This window comes from Myotis daubentonii, chromosome 4, assembly GCF_963259705.1.
Source record: "Myotis daubentonii chromosome 4, mMyoDau2.1, whole genome shotgun sequence".
NCBI classification, from domain to species: domain Eukaryota; kingdom Metazoa; phylum Chordata; class Mammalia; order Chiroptera; family Vespertilionidae; genus Myotis; species Myotis daubentonii.
Genome location: NC_081843.1, coordinates 49,872,952 through 49,893,685, shown reverse-complemented (window position 1 = coordinate 49,893,685; position 20,734 = coordinate 49,872,952). Strand labels below are relative to the sequence as shown.

General features: G+C 44.3%; 3 protein-coding genes across 4 annotated transcripts in view; 1 reads left to right on the top strand and 2 right to left on the bottom strand.

The window, feature by feature from the left end:
- Positions 1-11,177, top strand: part of SRP19 (signal recognition particle 19) — a 34,893-nt gene extending 23,716 nt beyond the window's left edge. The window contains exon 4 of the mRNA XM_059693910.1: positions 10,643-11,177. Within this exon, the coding sequence (XP_059549893.1) occupies positions 10,643-10,711 (69 nt within the window). The 3' untranslated portion in view covers positions 10,712-11,177. The remainder of the gene's footprint in view (positions 1-10,642) is intronic.
- REEP5 (receptor accessory protein 5) overlaps positions 1-20,734 on the bottom strand; it is a 40,692-nt gene that overhangs the window by 8,709 nt on the left and 11,249 nt on the right. For both annotated transcript variants that reach the window (XR_009452603.1, XM_059693902.1), the window contains exon 3: positions 13,767-13,905. Coding sequence is in view for 1 of the 2 variants with exons in the window: in XM_059693902.1 (XP_059549885.1) it covers positions 13,767-13,905 (139 nt within the window). In the remaining variant the exon portion in view is untranslated. The remainder of the gene's footprint in view (positions 1-13,766; positions 13,906-20,734) is intronic.
- On the bottom strand, positions 17,410-17,792 carry LOC132233360 (small ribosomal subunit protein eS28-like). The gene has a single exon (XM_059693913.1). The coding sequence runs from the start codon at positions 17,775-17,777 to the stop codon at positions 17,499-17,501; it is 279 nt and encodes a 92-aa protein (XP_059549896.1). The 5' UTR covers positions 17,778-17,792; the 3' UTR covers positions 17,410-17,498.

The following is a 20,734-nucleotide window of genomic DNA, read 5'->3' as shown; positions in this document are numbered from 1 at the left end:
CTTTCTCTCCGGCCCTTGCCAGCAGCCACGCCTCTATTTCTCTTGGGGCCTCCGAGGGGCTGCTTATCAGCCCTGCCTCCCTGATCAGGCCCGGATATAGACCCGGAGACGCTGACTGGCATGGAAACCAACCAATCAGAACCAAATCTGGGTGAACTGCAAGGAGCCACCCAGGAGGCGGAGCTTTTTTTTTTTTTTTTTAAATATATTTTATTGATTTTTTACAGAGAGGAAGGGAGAGAGATAGAGAGTTAGAAACATCGATGAAAGAGAAACATCGATCAGCTGCCTCCTGCACATCTCCTACTGGGGATGTGCCCGCAACCCAGGTACATGCCCTTGACCAGAATCAAACCTGAGACTTTTCAGTCCACAGGCCGACGCTCTATCCACTGAGCCAAACCGGTTTCGGCGGGAGGCGGAGCTTTTGATGCTGACTGGCATAGAAACCGACCAATCAGAACCAAATTGGCAGGCAGGGGAGGGTAGCGAGATCAAGCCAGCAGAGAAGGGCAGTTAGGGGCGATCAGGCCGCAGGGGAGAGCAGTTAGGGAGAGATCAGGCCATTGGGGAGGGCAGTTGGGGGCAAGATTAGGCCAGCAGGGGAGGGCAGTTAGGGGTGATCAGGCAGGCAGAGGCAGTTGGGGGTGAGATCAGGCCGGCAGAGGAGGGCAGTTAGGAGCGATCAGGCCGGCAGGGGGGTTAGTGAGGGATGACCAAACGACTGAACACAAGGCTTCATGGGGCGACCAGGCCAGCAGGGGGAGCAGTGAGAGGAGACCAGGCCAGAAGAGGGGGGCAGTGAGGGGCAACCAGGCCAGCGGGGGGGCTGTTGGGGGCAACCAGGACTGCAGGGGGGGCTGTGAGGGGCAACCAAGCCAGCATAGGGGGGCAGCTGGGGGCAACCAGGCCAGCGGGGGAAGGGGGGGCAGTGAGGAGAGACCAGGCCGGCAGAGGGGGGCAGTGAGGGGCAACCAAGCCAGCATGGGGGGGCAGTTGGAGGTGACCAAGCCAGCAGGGGGGCAGTTGGGAGCAACCAAGCCAGCAGGGGGGGCAGTTAGGGGCGACCAGGCTGGCAGGGGAGGGCAGGTAGGGGCCACCAGGCTGGCACAGGGGGTAATTGGGGGCAATCAGGCTGTCAGGGGGGCAGTTGGGGGCAACCAGGCCAGCAGAGAAGGCAGTGAGGTGTGACCATGCTGGCGGGGGTGGGGGGGGGGCAGTTAGGAGCAACCAGGCCAGCAGTGGGGACAGTTGGGGGTGACTACGTTGGCGGGGAGGCAGTTGGGGGCGATCAGGTCAGCAGGCAGAGGTGGTTAGGGGGGATCAGGTCGGCAGGCAGAGGTGCTTAGGGGTGATCAGGCTGGCAGGGGTGCCAGTTAGGGGCTATCAGGAAGGCAGTCAGGTGAGCAGTCAGAAGCCAGCAGTCCTGGATTGTGAGAGGGAGATTCAGCTGCCAGTTTATGCCCAATCCCCAGGATTAAGACTAAACCGGCAGTTGGACATCCCCCAAGGGTCCCGGACTGGAGAGGGTGCAGGCTGGGCTGAGGGGGACCCCCCCCCCCCAGAGTACGAATTTTGTGCACCGGGCCTCTAGTATTCAAATAATCAAGAAGCTGCACTGCTTTCCTAAGATAATCTTTTGAACTTAAAATGCACATATTTGTGTCCTCGCTTGATCAGTACCATGTTGGCTCTAAGAATTTTGTATTATATATTGAAGTTCTATTACTCTCAAAATAAATAAAATGCAGCTTCTCAACAGATTACTCTGTGGAAAATAGCACACATGATTAGAATCTTTACAGACACAAGAGCAGGGGGAAAGCTTTCAAAAGATGTGTTACCGGACTGGATTATGAAAAACAAACTATAGTTATACGCTTCTAAGAAACACACCTGGAGGGCTGGGGGGAGGGGGCAATGGGGGAATAAGGACACAATGTAACACCTTAATCAATAAAGAAGAAAAATAATAATTAAAAAGATTTTTTTAATAAGAATAAAAAAAAGAATCTGTGAGAACATTAAAGGTTGAAGTCATTATAAAAAAAAAGAAAAAGAAACACACCTAACACAAAACCAATTTTAAAAATGTAAAGGGCACAGCTGGTGTGGCTCCGTGGCTGAACATCGACCCATGAACCAAGAGGTCACCAATTTAATTCCCAAGCAGGGCATATGCCTGGGTCGCTCCCCAGTAGGGGGCATGCAGGAGGCAGCTGATCTGATGATGTTTCTCATCAATGTTTCTATCTCTCTTCCTCCATTTCTCTCTAAAAACCATTTAAAAAACATTTTTTTTAAAAAAGAACACTTAAAGGCATCATCATCCTTTTATGTGTATTAGACAAACACCAACTCCCAAGTAGCTTATATAGTAATAGTAATAGCACACATACATTACTTAAGGCAAAATAAGCAAATAGTCATAAAGGAAAACACTGACCAACAAGATTCATCTGAACCTACATGTCTTTGATGACATATGTGAACTTTATATAGCTTTGTATATATCTTAACTTGAGGCCCAATGCACAAAATTTGTGCAAGAGTAGGCCTTCCTTCCCCCGGCTGTCGGCACAAGCTTCCCTCTGACACCTGGGACTCGGGCTTCCCTCTGGCCCCTGGCAGGCACCCAGGACCTGGGCTTCCCTTGCAGCCCGGCTTCATCCGGAAGGACGGAAGGGCGTCCGGTCTAATTAATATATTATGCTTTTATTATTATAGACTAGAGGCCCGGTGCACAAAAATTTGTGCACTGGGGGGTTCCCTCAGCCCGGCCTGCACCCATTCACAGTTCAGGACCCCTTGGGGGATGTCCACCTGTCGACTTAGGCCCACTCCCCGGGGGATCAGGCCTAAGCTTGCACTCAGACATCCTTCTGGCAGCCAGGGAGCCCTCGGGGGATGTCCGACTAAAGGCTTAGGACCCCCAAGGGATCGGGTCTAAACCGTTAGTTGGACATTCTTAGTGCTGCCACGGAGGTGGGGGAGGCTCCTGCCACCACCACTGTGCTGGCCAGCCATGAGCCAGCTTCTGGCTGAGTGGCACTCCCCATATGGAAGTGCACTGACCACCAGGGGGCAGCTCCTGCATTGAGTGTCTGCCCCCTGGTGGCCAGTGTGCATCATAGCAACCAGTCATTCTGTTCAGTCAATGTGCATATTAGCCTTTTATTATTATTATATAGGATGTCCCTATTTCCCCCCCTTTGCCCCCTCTATCCAGCTCTTGCCCCCCACTTCTCTCTGGCCATCACCATACTGTTGTCTGTGTCCATGGGTTGTGCATATATTTTCTTTGGCTATATAGCCGCTAATCCCTTCTTTAAACTTTTATTTTCAGATAAGTGTTTATAACTGCACTATTATATATTTTCTATTATATCATTTAGAATTAAGATTTTTTAAATTGAACCCTTGTAAATTTTAGCACAACTTAATAAATTATGCTAGAAGAAATTAGGAGATTTTTCATGTAATGCATACACATTTCAATTAATATTTTATTAATTTTTAATTTTTAATATTTTAATTTGAAATAATCTCATACATGTAAAAAAACACTATAAAATACTACAGCATATTATATATTACCCTTCACCCAATTTCTTAGGTGCTAATAATTTAAACATAACCATTATACAACTAACAAAATTTGGAATATATTTTTCTTATAATCTCTTTAATGTTACTTAATCCATTTACTTTGTTTTTGTTAATCTTCACCCAAGGATATTTTTCCATTGAATTTTAGAGAGAGTGAAGGGAAAGGGAGAGACACATTGATTGGTTGCCTCCTGCACATGTTTTGATAGGGATTGGGGATCAAGCCAGCAACTGAGGTATATGCCCTTGACTGGAATCAAACCTGGGACCCTTCAGTCCACGGGCTAATGCTCTATCCACTGAGCAAAACAGGCTGCAGCTTAATTCATGTACTTTTAATCTATATGTGTCTTTATATCTAAAGTGGGTTTTGTTTTTGATGCACCCTCATAATCTGTCTTGGCTTCTGGGGCTTCTGGGTCCAGCCTGCCTTTCTGCAGGGGACCCGCTGATCGGGTCCTGGGCAGCAAGGCGGGGCCGGACCTGCCCTGAATGGCGGCGCACTGGTGGCTCATGCTGTCCCGCCCTGCCTGCAGTATGCAAATTAGCCGTCATCTTTGTTGGTGGTTAATTTGCATATCATGCTGATTAGCCAATGGGAGGTGTAGCGAAGGTACAGTCAATTACCATGTTTGTCTATTATTAGATAGGATAATCCTCATTTGTATAGTTACATTATTTATAATTATATATAGCTACATATAGCTTCATATATAGATCTAAAATACAATCATAGATTTTAACACTTCCATCAGAGTTATATATCAAAAACACTAGAAATCAGTAAGAATACAGAACAAAGAACACAAAATTTAAAATCTTGATTTCAAGATATATATATTTCTTTACCCAACAAACAGGGATTCTAAGAGGATTACTAGTATATAGACTGCATAGAGAATAGAGAATGGGCTCAGAGAAACTGGGTTCTGCCACTTACTAGCCTGGCAAACTTTGTGCATGCCATTTAATTCCTTAAGTTTGTTTTTAACTCAATAAAATAGTTAATTGAAAAAAATTTTAAATCTACCTCATAAAGATTTTGTAGAAAACTTGGAGCACTTGGCACAGTAGGGACTTTGTGTCTGTCCCAAGAATACTGTGTCTTCTACCAACATCTATGAAACAATAACAGCTAACTTAATTTGCTTTAAGTGAGGTAGGATCAAGTCCCAGAACCAACATACACCCTTCTTAAACAATTAAGTTGTAACTCTCCTTTTCTACCTGAAATGAAATTCAAAGTAATTACACACATAATTAACCAAAAAAATCAAGCTAGTATAGTAATCCTTCCTTATCTGAGGGGGATATGTTCCAAACCCCCAGTGGATGCTTAAAACTGTGGATAGTACCAAACCCTGTATACACCATGTTTTTCCTGTACATACGTACATACCTTTGATAAAGTTTAGTTTATGAATTGGGCACAGTAAGAGATTAACAACAATAGTAATAAAATAAAACAATTATAACAATTGACTGTAATAAAAATGATGTGAATGGCTTTGGGGCCATTAAGTAAAATAAAGGTTACCTGAACACAAGCCTTCCTGGGACAGTTGGCCTGATAACTGAGCCAGCTGCTAAGTGACTAACAGGCGGGTAGCATATACAGCGTGAATCCGCTGCACAAAGGGATGATTCACATCTCAGGCAGGACACAGCAGGATGGTGGGAAATTTCATCACCTTATTCAGAATGGCGTGTAATTTAAAACTTATAAATTGTTTGTTCTAGAACAGTGGTCGGCAAACTGGCCCCTTGAGTATGGCTCTTCCACAAAATACCGCAGGCAGGTGCGCACGTACAGTGCAATTGAAACTTCGTGGCCCATGCCACAGGGCCAAAGAGCCACATGTGGCTCGTGAGCCACAGTTTGCTGACCACTGTTCTAGAATTTTCCGTTTAATATTTTTGGACCAGAGTTGGCTGCTGGTAACTGAAGCTGCAGATAAGGTGGGAGAAACTACTGTAATATAACTACTATAACTGCAATGTAAAGAAAAAATACAGCCTTGACCGGTTTGGCTCAGTGGATAGAGCGTCGGCCTGCAGACTCAAGGGTCCCGGGTTCGATTCCGGTCAAGGGCATGTGCCTCGGTTGCGGGCACATCCCCAGTGGGGGATGTGCAGGAGTCAGCTGATTGATGTTTCTGACTCTCTATCCCTCTCCCTTCCTCTCTGTAAAAATCAATAAAATATATGTAAAAAAAAGAAAAAAGAAAAAAATACAGTGAAACTAATCCTATATAATAAAAGGGTAATATGTAAATTGACCCTAACAGCAGAACAACTGGGAACGACTGGTCGCTATGACATGCACTGACCACCAGGGGGCAGACACTCAATTCAGGAGCTGAACCCTGGTGGTCAGTGCGCTTCCACAAGGGGAGTGCCACTCAGTCAGAAGCAGACTCATGGCTGGCCAGCGCAGTGGCAGTGGCAGGAGCCTCTCCCACCTCTGTGGCAGCACTAAGAATGTCCATCAGTCGGACATCCCCCAAGGGGTCCCAGATGCAAGAGGGCGCAGGTTGGGCTGAGGGACCGCCTCCTGAGTGCAGGAATTTTCATGCACCAGGCCTCTAGTGCAGTGGTTCTCAACCTTCCTAATGCTACAACTCTTTAATACAGTTCCTCATGTTGTGGTGACCCCCAATTTCATCGTTGCAAATTGAACATAATTAAAGCATAGTGATTAATCACAAAAACAATATGTAATTATATATGTGTTTTCTGATTGTCTTAGGCAACCCCTGTGAAAGGGTCATTCAACCCCCAAAGGGGTCGCGACCCACAGGTTGAGAACCACTGCTCTAGTCTACACTAATAAAAGAGAAAAATGGTAATTGGCGTGCGACGATACCCTTTTCATTGGCTAATCAGGGCTATATGCAAATTAACTGCCAACTATGATTGGCAGTTAACTGCCAACTAAGATTGGCAGTTAACTGCCAACAAGATGGCAGTTAATTTGCATATGTAGGCACAATGCAGGGAGGCGAAAGGGAAAGCAGGAAGAAGCCCCCTGCCACTAACAGTGATCGGAAACCCAGGGGGGAGCTAAGAGCTGGGGGGCAGGGCAAAGGCGGTCCTGGGGCCGCCTTTGCCCTGCCCCAGCCATGATCGGAGAATCAGGTGCCTTTGCCGCCCTGGCCAGTGATAGCAGGAAGTAGGGGTGGAGCCAGCGATGGGAGCTGGGCACGGTCGAAGCTGGCAGTCCCGGGAGCTAGGGGTCCCTTGCCTGGGCCTAAAGCGAAGCCCACGATCGCGGGGCTGCTGCAGCTGCAGGTCCCCGCTTCCCGGGCCGGATGCCTAGGCCAGAGGTGTCAGGCCTGGGCAGGGGCAGAGCCTGCAACCGCGGGGAGCTGGGGGTACCCTGCCCAGGCCTGACACCTCTGCCAGAGGCCTCAGGCCTGGTCAAGGGGCCGATCCGGTGATTGGTGATTGGAGGGTGATGAGGGTCAACTCCTCTGGCTGAGGCATCAGGCCTGGGCGGGGGGCTGAGCTGGGGATTGGGGGGATATGATGGTCCCCTTGCCCAGGCCTGAAGCCTGGGTCAGAGGCGTCAGGCTTGGGCGGGGGGTGGAGCAAGCGATCAGAGGGAGATGGGGGTCCCCTGCCCAGGCATGATTCCTGGGCCAGAGGCCTCAGGCCTGGGCGGGGGCCAGAGCCAGTGATCGGGGGGAGATGGGAGTCCCCTGTCCAAACCTGACACCTCTGGCGGAGGCGTCAGGCCTGGGCAAGGGGCCGATCAGGCGATCGGAGGGTGATGGGGGTCTACGCCTCTGGCCGAGGCATCAGGCCTGGGCAAGGGGCAGAGCCAGCAATTGGAGGGGTCTGGGGGTCCCCTGCCCAGGCCTGATGCCTGGGCCAGAGGCATCAGGTCTGGGCTGGGGGCAGAACCAGTGATGGGGGGAAATGAGGGTCCCCTTCCCGGGCCTGACACCTCTGTCAGAGGCATCAGGCCTGGGCAAGGGGCCGATCCTGCGATTGGAGGGTGATGGGGGTCAACGCCTGAGGGCTCCCAGTATGTGAGAGGGGGCAGGCTGGGCTGAGGGACACTCCCCCCGCCCCCACACCCAGTGCACGAATTTCGTGCACCGGGCCCCTAGTGTATAATAAAACAATAAATATTTCAATATGTAAATGTTTAAGCCAAATTATACTAGGAAAAAAACATAAAATACTCATAAGTAGAATCCATGACTGTAACAGCTGCAAAAAAAATTTCCTCCATATATTCCCCAAAGGTTGAGAATTTCTGGACCATAGGGACGATACAGTCTGCTTTCCACATCAAAGTACTCAACCAAAGCACAATTTACTGCCGTAATCTCCAAGTTATGATCCAAAACTAAGTTTACTGAGCACAGAACCAGGAAACATAGAGCTCAGAGCTGGGAAAGCAAAAGAGGTGGAAGCATGGCAATAGGAAGGGGAAGAGCAAAGATTCAGCCTAGCCATCTCATACCCTCACTGCACATGCATATACAACCATCCCAAACTCCAGTGAGACCGCACACACACACAAAGGCAGAGCAAGACTTCTGCTACAGGTCCAAGCACTTGAAGCCAATTTCTTGCAGTACCCCTCGGGACCTTGGTAGGTGTGGGCAGTTTCATATTTACTATTAGTTCTCCCAGCACTAGCACCCCCTGGGCTTAGCAGCTATCCTAGAGAATTAGATGTTTTCTAAACCACACATTGCATTAAGCCAAAATGGAGAACTAAGTGACTGCCTCTTTCACTGGCTTTCCCTTTCTTGTCCTCTGCTTAGAGCAGTGGTTCTCAACCTTGGCTGCACATTAGAATCACCTGGGAATCTTTATAAAATCCTGATTTCTGGGCCCCATCCTCCGGAAATTCTGTTTCTTTGTTATGGGGTGGGGCCACAACATTAGTAACAAAGAAACAGAATTTCCGGAGGATGGGGCCCAGAAATCAGGATTTTATAAAGATTCCCAGGTGATTCTAATGTGCAGCCAAGGTTGAGAACCACTGGCTTAGAGCCTGGTTAATTACAGGCACAGAGAGCCTGCAGACCATCTCTCTAATTAACATTTCTCGGTGGAAGACCCTTCGTTTTTAATATCCATTTGTACAGTGTTGTCCATTGGTTGCTTATATAGGTAATGCATACATATCCAAGACTCAATGCAACAATTTAAACAAAATGAAGTGGAGGGTGGAGGAAAAGCTATATTCTCGACAGAACATCAGAATTCCATGTAGGCATTTTGAAGAGTATGCAGATATCCATGTACTACTGCACAAAAAGGAATAGTTTCTTACCAATTAGATTAACTACAGATGGTCTGTCCCTGATTTACTGATTTGACTTAATGATTTTTCTACTTTATGGTCGTGCAAGAACACAACACTCATTCAGGAGAACATAGGCTCAGCTATGATGTTCAGTAGGTTAGGTGTATTATATGCATTTCAACTTACAGTATTTCCCACTTGAAATGGGTTTATCGGGACGTGACCCCATCAAAAGTAGAGGAGCATCTGCATTTGGAGAGTGTTGTTTTTAGCATCTAACATCCTAGTATGATATTTGTTACTTGTATAGGGGTGCTTTGCTGTGTTTTGTTAATATTTAGAAAATTGGTATGGAGTTTACATTGACATTAATAAATTTTAATTCTTACCATTTAAAATTGCAAGAAATAGTCTCCTGGCTGGTCTTCCTACATAGACTACCTGATTTTCAGGAATGGGTTACTGATGTAGATACGGTGCCCATATTATAACCCTGGGGATCAATGTGAAGTGGAAATACCTCACTGGATTAAGAAGCAGGAGAGTTGATATCTACTTTATGACTTTAGGAAAATCAACCTCTCTGAGTTAATTTTCTCTGCAGGATTTTAGGAAAATCCCAAATTAATGTACTTGAGGAAAGTATATAGGACAGTAGTAGCATCACCAAGTCCTGTAGTTCATACTGTTGTTGAAAATCTCTGAAATATTATTTACCTACTAGAGGCCCGGTGCACAAAAATTTGTGCACTGGGGGGAAGGGTCCCTCAGCCCGGCCTGTGCCCTCTTGCAATCTGGGACCCCTCGGGGGAAGACCACCTGCTGGCTTAGGTCTGCTCCCAGGGGAATTGGGCCTAAGATGGCAATCAGACATCCCTCTGGCAGCCCGGGAGACCTCGGGGGATGTCCACTTGCCAGCGGGGAGCAGACCTAAGCTGCAGTCAGACATCCTTAGCGCTGCTGAGGAGGCAGGAGAGGCTCCCACCACCACCGCTGCACTGGCAGCCATCAGCCTGGCTTATGGCTGAGCAGAGCTCCCCCATGTGGGAGCACACTGATCACCAGAGGGCAGCTCCTGCATTGAGCATCTGCCCCCTGGTGGTCAGTGTGTGTCATAGTGACCAGTCATTCCCAGTCTTTCTGCTGTTAGGGTCAGTTTGCATATTACCCTTTTACTATATAGGATAGAGGCCTGGTGCATGGGTGGGGACCGGCTGGTTTGCCCTGAAGGGTGTCCCGGATCAGGGTGGGGGTCCCGCTTGGGTGCCTGGCTAGCCTGGGTGAGGGGCTGATGGCTGTTTGCAGCTGGTCACACCCCCTTCAGCGGAGGGGTCCCCATTGGGGTGCCTGGCCAGTTTGGGTGAGGGGCTGAGGGCCGTTTTCAGGCTGGCGGGAGACTGAAGCTCCCAGCCTCTCCTTTTTTCTTTTTTTCTTTATTCTGGGATTTATTTACCTTCTATAATTGAAACATTGTTGCCGTCACTGGCCCTCCCAGCTCTGAGGCCGCAGCCAGCTGAAAGCAGGTATGTGGGGTTTGTTTAGCTTCTATAATTGAAACATTGTTGCTTTCAGGCTCAGAGCTGGGCCGCGGCAGGCGGGAAACCTTGGCTTCATCACTGGAGCAAGCAAACCGCCTGCTCGCTTCAGCTGCGTGGCTGCCGGCTGCCATCTTTGTTGGCAGTTAATTTGCATATTGCCCTGATTAGCCAATGGAAAGCATAGCAGAGGTACGGTTAATTACCCTTTTTGTCGTTTATTAGATAGGAGGAAGGAGGATGTAGATATCAACCCTTCAGCAGTCCAGAAAAGCTGCTTCATCCCTTTTCTGGATGAATTAAGGCAAGACTACCAGACAGGGCCGGAGCCAAGTGTCTATATGTCTGCACCTCTCCAACGTGATTACTTTATGGGCTATACTCCGGACTGTTAATTTAGTTCTTTTCGGCACGCTCTTGAGACAGAAAAATAATTACTACTCTCTACCTACATCCTTAGCATTTTCCAGCTCTCAAGTAAAATAACTTCCTTGTATTAAAAATAAAGTTAATTACTGTTCAATTCTCAAGGTGATATTCAGCCACCAGCTTTTATAACTCCCTTCTCTTAATCTGTATAACTATGCCACAGCCCTGAGCTACATGGCCTGGCCATCCTTTTAGTCAAGCTGTCCTGAGTGCAGGCTCCTGATACTCCCAAGTGCCAACACCAACCCACTCTTACCTGTGGTTTAAAGGGTCCGTGCTTTCTTAACAGGACTCTTGGCACTATTAGCACCAACACACAGAATCCCTTCATTACAAATTACAATACGACAGATCATTCTGTCTGTGATTCTAATGTCACCATCCAATTTTTCCCTAGAAGAGTTTTCATTCCAAGGTAGGGATATGCTTAATATGCACTGTTTGGGACTAGCCTGGTCAAAACTGAGAGCTACTGTCAGAAAAATACATATTTCAACACTGGCCTCCTGATATACTGCAATCACTTCATCAGGAATCTATAGCTCAGGAAGCCTTTGCAAGGTGACCACAGGAATAGTGATGTGCTGGGTTATAACGGACTGCTCAGAGTGCACAAACAAAAGCTCAAAGAGAACTTGCGGAGGGGAAGATTTCTCCATCTTTTTTGCCTCCTACAAAGTTGACAAGACAAACATCATTTTCTCTGTCAATGGGTGAAACAGTTCAGGTGACAGTCTGGATCAGACTTGAACTTCACAGTTTATTCACCCTTGTTTTAAAAATTAATCTGGAAAATGATTTTAATGACAGTAAAGATGAGGTGCAGACATTCAGTGCAGCATTAGTTACAATGGCAAAGCAAATCTAAACGTCTTTCCATTGGGGATCGGGTAAATTATTGTCTATAATGGATAGTCAGCTATGACAAAGAATATTGAATAACATGAGAAAATACTCAGAGTATTGTATTAATTGAAAAAAGTGAGATATAGAACTGTATATCATATATGCCTCAGCAATATGTATACATATACACATGTATACATACGTATACATATGACAATAATATGCACAGTTCTGTGTGTATTTATGTCATAGACGAATATATTTGCACATTAAAATAAACAGGAAGACTACCCTAAGATGTTAACAGTGGTAGGGTTTCAAATGCTTTTTTGTGCCTCATCTAAAACATGCTCCCTCTACACACACATACGACTATAACACATACGACTGTAAGCGGTGTGACGGCAGATACTTTTGTTTTATTCACCAAAGTTTCCCCCAAACCTAGAACAGATTCTGGCACATAGAGGTTCTAAATAAATATCTGCTGAATAAAGAAATGAACATATGCTCTTTTCATAATCAGGGGAAAAGGGAATTTGACATTTATTTTTAAACCCTTCTATACACTAGATGGCCCTAAATAGTATTTACAAAGTCATAATAAAGTGAGGGTGAATGTTTACCTACCCAAAATTATGATACAGATGCCTGAGGAAGATGGGGACAAGGGAGGCTGCATGTGTGGGGGACAAGGGAGGAAAGGGAGCCAGATCCTTACCTTCCAGTGTGACTCAAGAGCTAATGTGAAAAATAGAAAAGTTAAAAGGGGGCTAAACAAGAGTATTATTTAGCCTGGCTAGTGTGACTCAGTGGTTGAGCATCGACCCATGAACCAGAAAGTAATGGTTCGATTCCCAGTGAGGCATATGCCCGGGTTGCGGGCTCGATCTCCAGTGGGGGATGTGCAGAAGGCAGCCGACCAATGATTCTCTCTAATTATTGATGTTTCTCTCTCTCTCCCTCTTCCTTCCTCTTTGAAATCAATAAAAATATACATTTTTTAAAAAGATTATTTAGAGACAGAGTTAAATGGCAAGGTAATCTGCCATAAATGAAGGGACATGGTTGCTTCTGAAGAAGCAATACAGGGGGCAGAGGAGGCAGAACTGCTGTTCTTCAACTCTCTGACAGAACTATTGGAATCTTTACACTGACTGTGTGGCGTGCACCTTTTATTAAAACAAGTGCTTAGGGGTCTGAAGGGAAAGAAGAGAGCCCAGACTTCAAAGGGGCTGGCACACACCCTCTTGTGTGGGAAGCCTGGCTGAGAACCAGGCGACTTACATCCTACCCAACTGACAGGAAGCAGGGCTTCAGCCATGGAAGACACTTGAGGATCAACTGAACACAGCCTGTCCCATTTAGGGAGAAAGAACCACTCTAGCTATTAAAACGCATGAGCTCTTTCTTTCTCATTCACCTCTGGTGCAAATCTGGAGTGGATACAGGTCCCATGGGAACCTCCACAACTTCCACTTCTTTCCCCACAGGCTGGGGATCCTCAGCCCAACACAGGTGCTGTCAGGGCTGACCCCAACTAGGGTACCCGCCAACGTTCTTTTTTCTTTTTTCTTTTCTCTCCAACGTTCTTAAAATGATTTCCGCAGAGAGCCCATTTTCCACCTTCTTTCTCCAAAGCTACATGAGAATAAAGTATTTCTTCTTCCACAAATAACGACTCCTCCCTGGAATATGCTCACCACTGGGACTAATCTATGTCCTATGAAAATTTGCAATGCTTTCACATTAAATGTAGACAACACTGCATGCAGATAGGATCTTGGTGAGCAGCAGTGTTTGTGATAGATCATACTATTTCCATGTTTTATTATCGTCTTCATCTTAAACACACAATTGCTATGGCTGTTTCCAAGACAGTATGCAAAAAAATATTAGACGTGTTGAATCTTGTCTTCCTATTCATAGGATCTGAGGCAGAGCCACAGATGTCTAACATTCAAGTATTTATTTGTTCCTATTCTTGTTTATAGGTCCTGAGATGGAGTTTCTTTAGGGGTAGGGGGCAAATCAAGTCCATATATGGAAGGAGACAGTGTCGGGAACTGCCCACATACCTTTAGCATGTAGTAGAAGGGGAACCAGGACAGGAAGAGGTCAGAGAAGAATTCGGCAATGCTGAACACACCGTACACTACCCAGTAGGTCAGCCACTGGGTATCATCTTCTTTGTTGGGACTCTCTATGGCTTTAATTCTGAAAGGCAATAGAAAAGCAAGTATATCATGTAGTAGGATCTCAATGAAACATTTTCAAACATACGTCCACAGCCTGCCCTCCAACACCAACTGAGAAATACTACAGGCAAATGTATCCAATGTGTCACTAGACACAAGAGCACAACTAAAGACAGGAAGCAATGTGGAGCTCAGGACAAGTCTGACTATTTGTTCCAGTGTTTTGGTCGCCAGAGAAACCAGTACCAGCTGTCCCCTGGTCTCCACCCTGCTCAGCCTCCACCCAGGCCCCAGGAGACAGTGCCCACGACTGGGAACCCGAGTAATTCCCCCTCCAGGGGGTTCCTGCTGCCAGGGATATATCAAAAATTCTCTCATAGTAACACAGTTCTTGTGTACTTTTAATAACTGAGGCACATCATGGGTGAATATGAGTTTTCTCTTCTGTGCTTTATCTGTGTGTGGTTTATCTATTTATATCTAAGAGGGTTTTTAAAGTTATTAGTGTGATAAAATTTTATTTCTTATACATTTATCCTGGGCAGAGGGGATGCACAGATATATTTCACTTAAGGCCTTAATGTTGGGAACTAAAGCAGTCATGAGTAAGTAAACACACATATCCACACATAAACTGCTAAACATTTCATGAAACCAGCCAATAGTTTAAATTCTATTCTATCATTGTTTTTAAGAAATTAGTCAAGATCCAGATTCAAAAACAGAAAAGCTACCCTAACAAATCAAGTACAGTACTTTGAGGAGAAAAAAATAAAAAAGGTTAGCTCCTTTACTTATCAACAATATGAATTCAAAACTTTCTACGTTAATACACCTGGAACATTATGTGGTAACAGTGAAAATAAAAACAAACTCAAAATTGAACACACACGTTGATCACAACATTGTAGAAAACCAGGGCAATGAAAGATAGGAAAAGACCAGTCTTATTAAGGTGAAGAGATTTTTAAATAGAACTGCTCATATTACTGAAGCATTTAATTATTGCTTTAACTTAAAGCACAATGTTTATTTTTAAAAATGTCTACATGTCATAACATCATAAACTAGTCAGAACAAGAAAGAACACTGAAGACAGTCTCACCCATTCAGTTTATAGTTGAGGAACCTGAGACTAAAAAAAGTAGACAAGAGTAAAACTGGGGGTTCCTGAATGCTATTTACTTATATACTTTCTTGTCCAGGTGAGGTGACACAGATGATGCTTCAATAATACATCCTACTGCCTTGTACATATATTGAATCATATTTCAACTTTTGTGTCAGGAGGATGTATCAACTTAGACAACATAAAGAATTCAAGAAATTATAGGATGCACTCTATACCCTTAAACCATTTGCAGTCCAGCCAAAATGGGAAAGTTAAATAAGGGAGGGGTAAAGAGCTTTATAATTATTTAATTTAACTCTCACAATAGCCCTATGAAATAGGTGTTATTCTCATTCTTGAGAGGAAGAAACAGACATGGCCGGATATGCAGAAGATGGTTGACAACAGTATAGGAGCAGCTCTCAACTCTGAAAATTCACTGAGCAGAATCAGAAATCATAGGATATGGAGTTGGAAGATATCTTAGAGATAAACTAGTTTACATTCTGCATTTTATAGACAACAAATGGATTTCAAAGAGGAAAGAGTGATATTAAAAAGAATGAATGTCAACTCAAAGTATAACATTACAGAGGCATGTGTTCATTCATTTTTTAAGGGCAATATGAACTGTTTAAATACATTTTTGGTATATCCATACACTGAAGTATTTGAAACCTTTAAAAAGGATATTGACAGGGGAAAATGTCTAAGATATAGTGTTGAGTATAAAAAGGAGATTACTAATTTTGTGTAAACAAAAAGTCTGTGTATGTTTACAGATTAAGAATGGTGTCCAAAAATTGTTAAAGCTATTTCTGAGTATTGGAATTACAGAATTTTAGTGTTGTTGTTTTTTTTTACTGTCTTTGCAATGAGCATGTACTATTTTTTATAACCAAAGGAAGGAAGATTTCTATTTCGGGGGGAAAAAAGGAGCACCAGACTTACTATACCTACTTCCTCCTATGGGATTAGGTCACTCTTTAGGGCTTTGTTAAAAACAAACACTAAAGTGAACATCAGACACATTCCTTAATTTCTCTCTTGAGGAAACTGCTCATGGTGTTTTTTTACAAATAAACTTCTCTAACAATGATCAGACACAATCTGTTGTTTTAGAGCATTCAAAGGCCTTTAATACACACAAAGACATACAGAGAGAAGAGCCATACAGCCCATCCCATGAAACTAATTCATCCTAATTTTCTAGTTAAAGCAAACTATCCAAAAAAAAAAAGAAAAATTAACTATACTGAACTATGAAATAGCCAGACTTTTCCCTCCATTTCTTCCCAATGCTCATCTGGCTTTATATCATTTCACCATCCTTAGCTTGCAGTTTGTATTCTGGTTCTACCACTTAGTAGGTATATAATCTTGGGCAAGTTATTCTGGGCTTCAGTTTCCGAATTTTTCAACTAGGGATGAGGAACCTCGTTGTGTTGCTATGAAGACTAAAGTGGTTAATACATGTAAAGCGCTTAGAAAAAAAATGACTGGAACAGAGTAAGCATCACTAAATATTCCTTAGTAATAATTACAGTTCTATATAATAATCCCTAATATGCAAATCAACTGAATGGCGGAATGACCAGTGGAACAACCAGTCACTGACACGCACTAACCACCAAGGAGGGAGCGCTGCTCAGCCAGAAGCTGGGCTCATGGCTGGCAAGCACAGCAGCAGTGGTGGGAGCCTCTCCCGCCTCCGCTGTAGGCAGGCAGTAAGGAGCGAGGGGTCCTGGACTGTGAGAGCCCTGGACTGTGAGAGGGATGTCCAGCCAGGCTGAAGGACCCCTGCAACTACCACCAGTGCACAAATTTCGTGTACCGGGCCTCTAGTATGGTAATAATTTATTATCAGGAGGCCATAGATTAAAAAGAAATTAGAGTGGTAAGAACACTCCAGTCCAGTGATGGCAAACCTTTTGAGCTTGGCATGTCAGCATTTTGAAAAACCCTAACTTAACTCTGGTGCCATGTCACATATAGAAATTTTTTGATATTTGCAACCATAGTAAAACAAAGACTTATATTTTTGATATTTATTTTATATATTTAAATGCCATTTAACAAAGAAAAATCAACCAAAAAAAATGAGTTCGCATGTCACCTTTGACACGTGTCATAGATTCGCCATCACTGCTCCAGTCTTTCCAGCTAAGCAGAGCTGATAAAGGATTAATACCATTGTTAATAGGCTAAAAGGAGATTAGAGAAATTACCCGTGGATTTTAATTATGCCTCACTCTCCAAATCCCAAATGCTACAGAAAGTAAAGAGTTAGCTAAAATTTCAAAAATCCTATTGGCAGGTCAATGGGAACAAATTTGACACTGCTGAAAATGTTTCTCAGGCACATGCTGCAAAGGTGGCTGTCCAAAATTCTTTTTTTTTTTCTTTTTCCCCCCGAATTTACATAAACGCTATATTAACAGTGGAGCATCTTCCCCATGGGCTATGTGGTTCACCCAGACAGCCAGGACCCAGGCACCAGTTCAGCGCAGCCTCCGAGCCTCTCGCTCCGACTCCAGCAGAGTGAGCACATCGCCCTCGCGCACAGGGCCTTTCACGTTGCGGATGATGGAGCGGCTAGTGTCGTCCATGAACTCCACGCGGACCTGCGTGCACTGTCCCTGGGAACCGGTCCTGCCCAGCACCTTGGTGACCCGGGCTAGCTTGATAGGCTGCACACAACTCGTGTCCATGATGGCGGCAACAGTTGGGCGGAAAGCAAATTCTTTACATTGGTATTGAAGTGGAACTGATATGTCCATTACCCACTGGCCAGCCCGCATCCTGAGCACTCAGCCCTGTGACTGGTGCAGCTGCCTCCACCCTCACTGGCCCTTCTATTGTTCCCACCTTTGCTGCTGCTTTCTTTTTTTCTTTTTTTTTACAGAGAGGAAGGGAAAGGGATAGAGAGTTAGAAACATCGATGAGAGAAAAACATCGATCAGCTGCCTCCTGTACACTCCCTACTGGGGATATGCCCGCAACCAAGGTACATGCTCTTGACCAGACTAGAACCTGGGACCCTTGAGTCCGCAGGCTGACGCTCTATCCACTGAGCCAAACCGGTTAGGGCTTGCTGCTGCTTTCTAAAAGCAAGGGCAAGAACCAGGTGCGGCCAAAGGATAGCAGTAAACACAAAGTCTGTGTTTGTTAACATGTAATAGCATTCAGAAGTTTAAGCAATTAACAAATACAAAAAATTATATACTACCCAACTTTTAGCTAATATTTGTATTATAAATATTCTACCGTTATATCATTAAGAAACTAAAACTACAAATAGAAAAGCAGTTATGAGGGAAAAAACACATTTTCTATGTTTTCGAGATATTCCTGTTATAGTTTCAATTATTGATATTTTCTTCTTTCACCCATGACAACTTTAGTTAAGTTGTATCATTGGGATGGATGTTATACTTTCATATTTCAATGAAGTTATAAATTAAGCATTTTTGACACTGTTTTAACTCTTTCAGACCCAAAGGTTATCTCTAGTTATTGGGGTTTCCATACTTTCATTCATGTCATTAAATTGAAAAATGTCAATTTCCTACATTAGAATGGAGTATATACGGCATAACTATTAATATCTATGTATTATACACACAGACATATGCAACGAAGGGTAAGTATAAGATGGATGGCAAATCTGAAAAGTTCACTGAGAAGTTTTACCAGTTTCATTTTATGTCCTATATTACAAATGATATAACCCTATATAATAAAAGCGTAGTACACAAACTGTCCCCTCGACCAGAAGTTGTCTGGGAGTTTGACCAGGGGTTGGGGCCGGCCGGGGGAAGGGAGGGAGGCCCCGGCTGGCAGCCGGCATCCACTAGGGATCCTACCAGAGCATGCATGCACTGGGCCTCTAGTATATAATAAAATAAATAGTGCAGTTAGTAAAAACCTATACCAATAAAAAAAGCTTTGAGATGTGCTGTTCATAAAGAACAGAAAGGAAATTGCTTGTGGTTTAATAACAAATAGTCCAGAGTTTAAGGTAGATCCTTTTATTTTTTTAAATATATTTTATTGATTTTTTACAGAGAGGAAGGGAGAGGGATAGAGAGTTAGAAGCATCGACCAGCTGCCTCCTGCACACTCCCCACTGGGGATGTGCTCACAACCAAGGTTCATGCCCCTGGCCGGAATCGAACCTGGGACCCTTGAGTTCGCAGGCTGATGCTTTATCCACTGAGCCAACCAGTCAGGGCTCAAGGTAGATCCTTTGATGCTTGAATCTGAACTATGTTTACAATCCTTTTTGATGCAGTGGACATGTAATTTGACCATCCACAGTGCCCACTACGTACGGGACTGCTTTGGGCTGTTTTTATCAAAAGAATCTGAAGTAGAAATGCCTCATAGCTCAAAATGGTTTTCCTACTCCCGTTACCTCTGTTTAGGAATCTGCTATTGCAAATCTTATTTGACACATACAGTGCATCAAACTGGAAGGAAAAGCATAACATTTTAAGACATAAACACTATGCCAATCCATTTTTTTTCTTCGTGGAAAACAAGGTCAGAAACCATGGGAGCTCAGAGTTACCTTGCTTTTCACTGCTGAGTGCGTGTGTTGCAAAGCAAGAGAGAGGATCAACAAGCAAGAGACGAGTGAAAGATAACAGAATATACAATACAACCAAGTTGCTTGTGTACTGTTTATATCATGCCTAACCCTCCTCCCAACCCCCTAAAAAGGTAGGAGATAGCTACTGGCAAATGTGCTTCTGAAATACATAGGAACTGTCTTCGATGTTGGCTATACAGGAACAATGAAAAAACATACCAGGCTCCCCTACTCTTTAATATAGTGTTCTCCTATAGTATAAAATAACCAACTTAATGAAATTCATGATATGCAATAAGCTAAATCCACAGGCAAATACATTTTAAGATGAGTCTATAAAACATCTCTAATGGAGAGTGAATCACTGGTCAAACATTTTGGTTGAATTATTACAACATTATTTATCATCTGTCCACCATTTTCTTTTTAATACAAAATGTAAGATTCAGTCACAAATATAAACTGTGGGAGTGTCGACAGTGAGCAGCCAGGGGGGTCAGGCCTCTCTATTACCAACACTTGGTTTTGCCTCAACAGTCTTGTGACCGGAGTGAAGTAACTTCAGTCTGTGGTCCTGATTTCCAAATCTGTTAAAGTTGGCTACAACACCTACAGCTCGATCTCCAAGACTTCTCCAAGCTAACATTTTATAACTCAAAACTGAATGCACTGAACAATTTCATAGTTGGTTAAAAAGGATTAATGCTTGAAGCAGTATAATAGTAGATGCAAATCCTACTGGCACAACTCTTTGTCAATAAAATGGAAGATAATAGCCCTAGCCCATTTGGCTCAGTGGATAGAGCATTGGCCTGAGGACTGAAGGGTCCCAGGTTCAATTCTGGCCAAGGGCACATGCCTAGGTTGCAGACTTGATCCCCAGTGGGGGGGGGGGGGGGCGGGGATGTGCGCAGGAGGCAGCCGATCAATGATTCTCTCTCATCATTGATGTTTCTATCTCCCTCTCCCTCTCCCTCACCCTTCCTCTCTGAAATCAATAAAAATATATTTTAAAAAATTGAAGAGAATATACTGCCCAGTTGGTGTGGCTCACTGGTTGAGCATCGACCTATGCACCAAAAGGTCAAAGTTCGATTTTGGGTCAGGGCACATGACCAGGCTGCAGGCTCAGTCCCCTGAGTG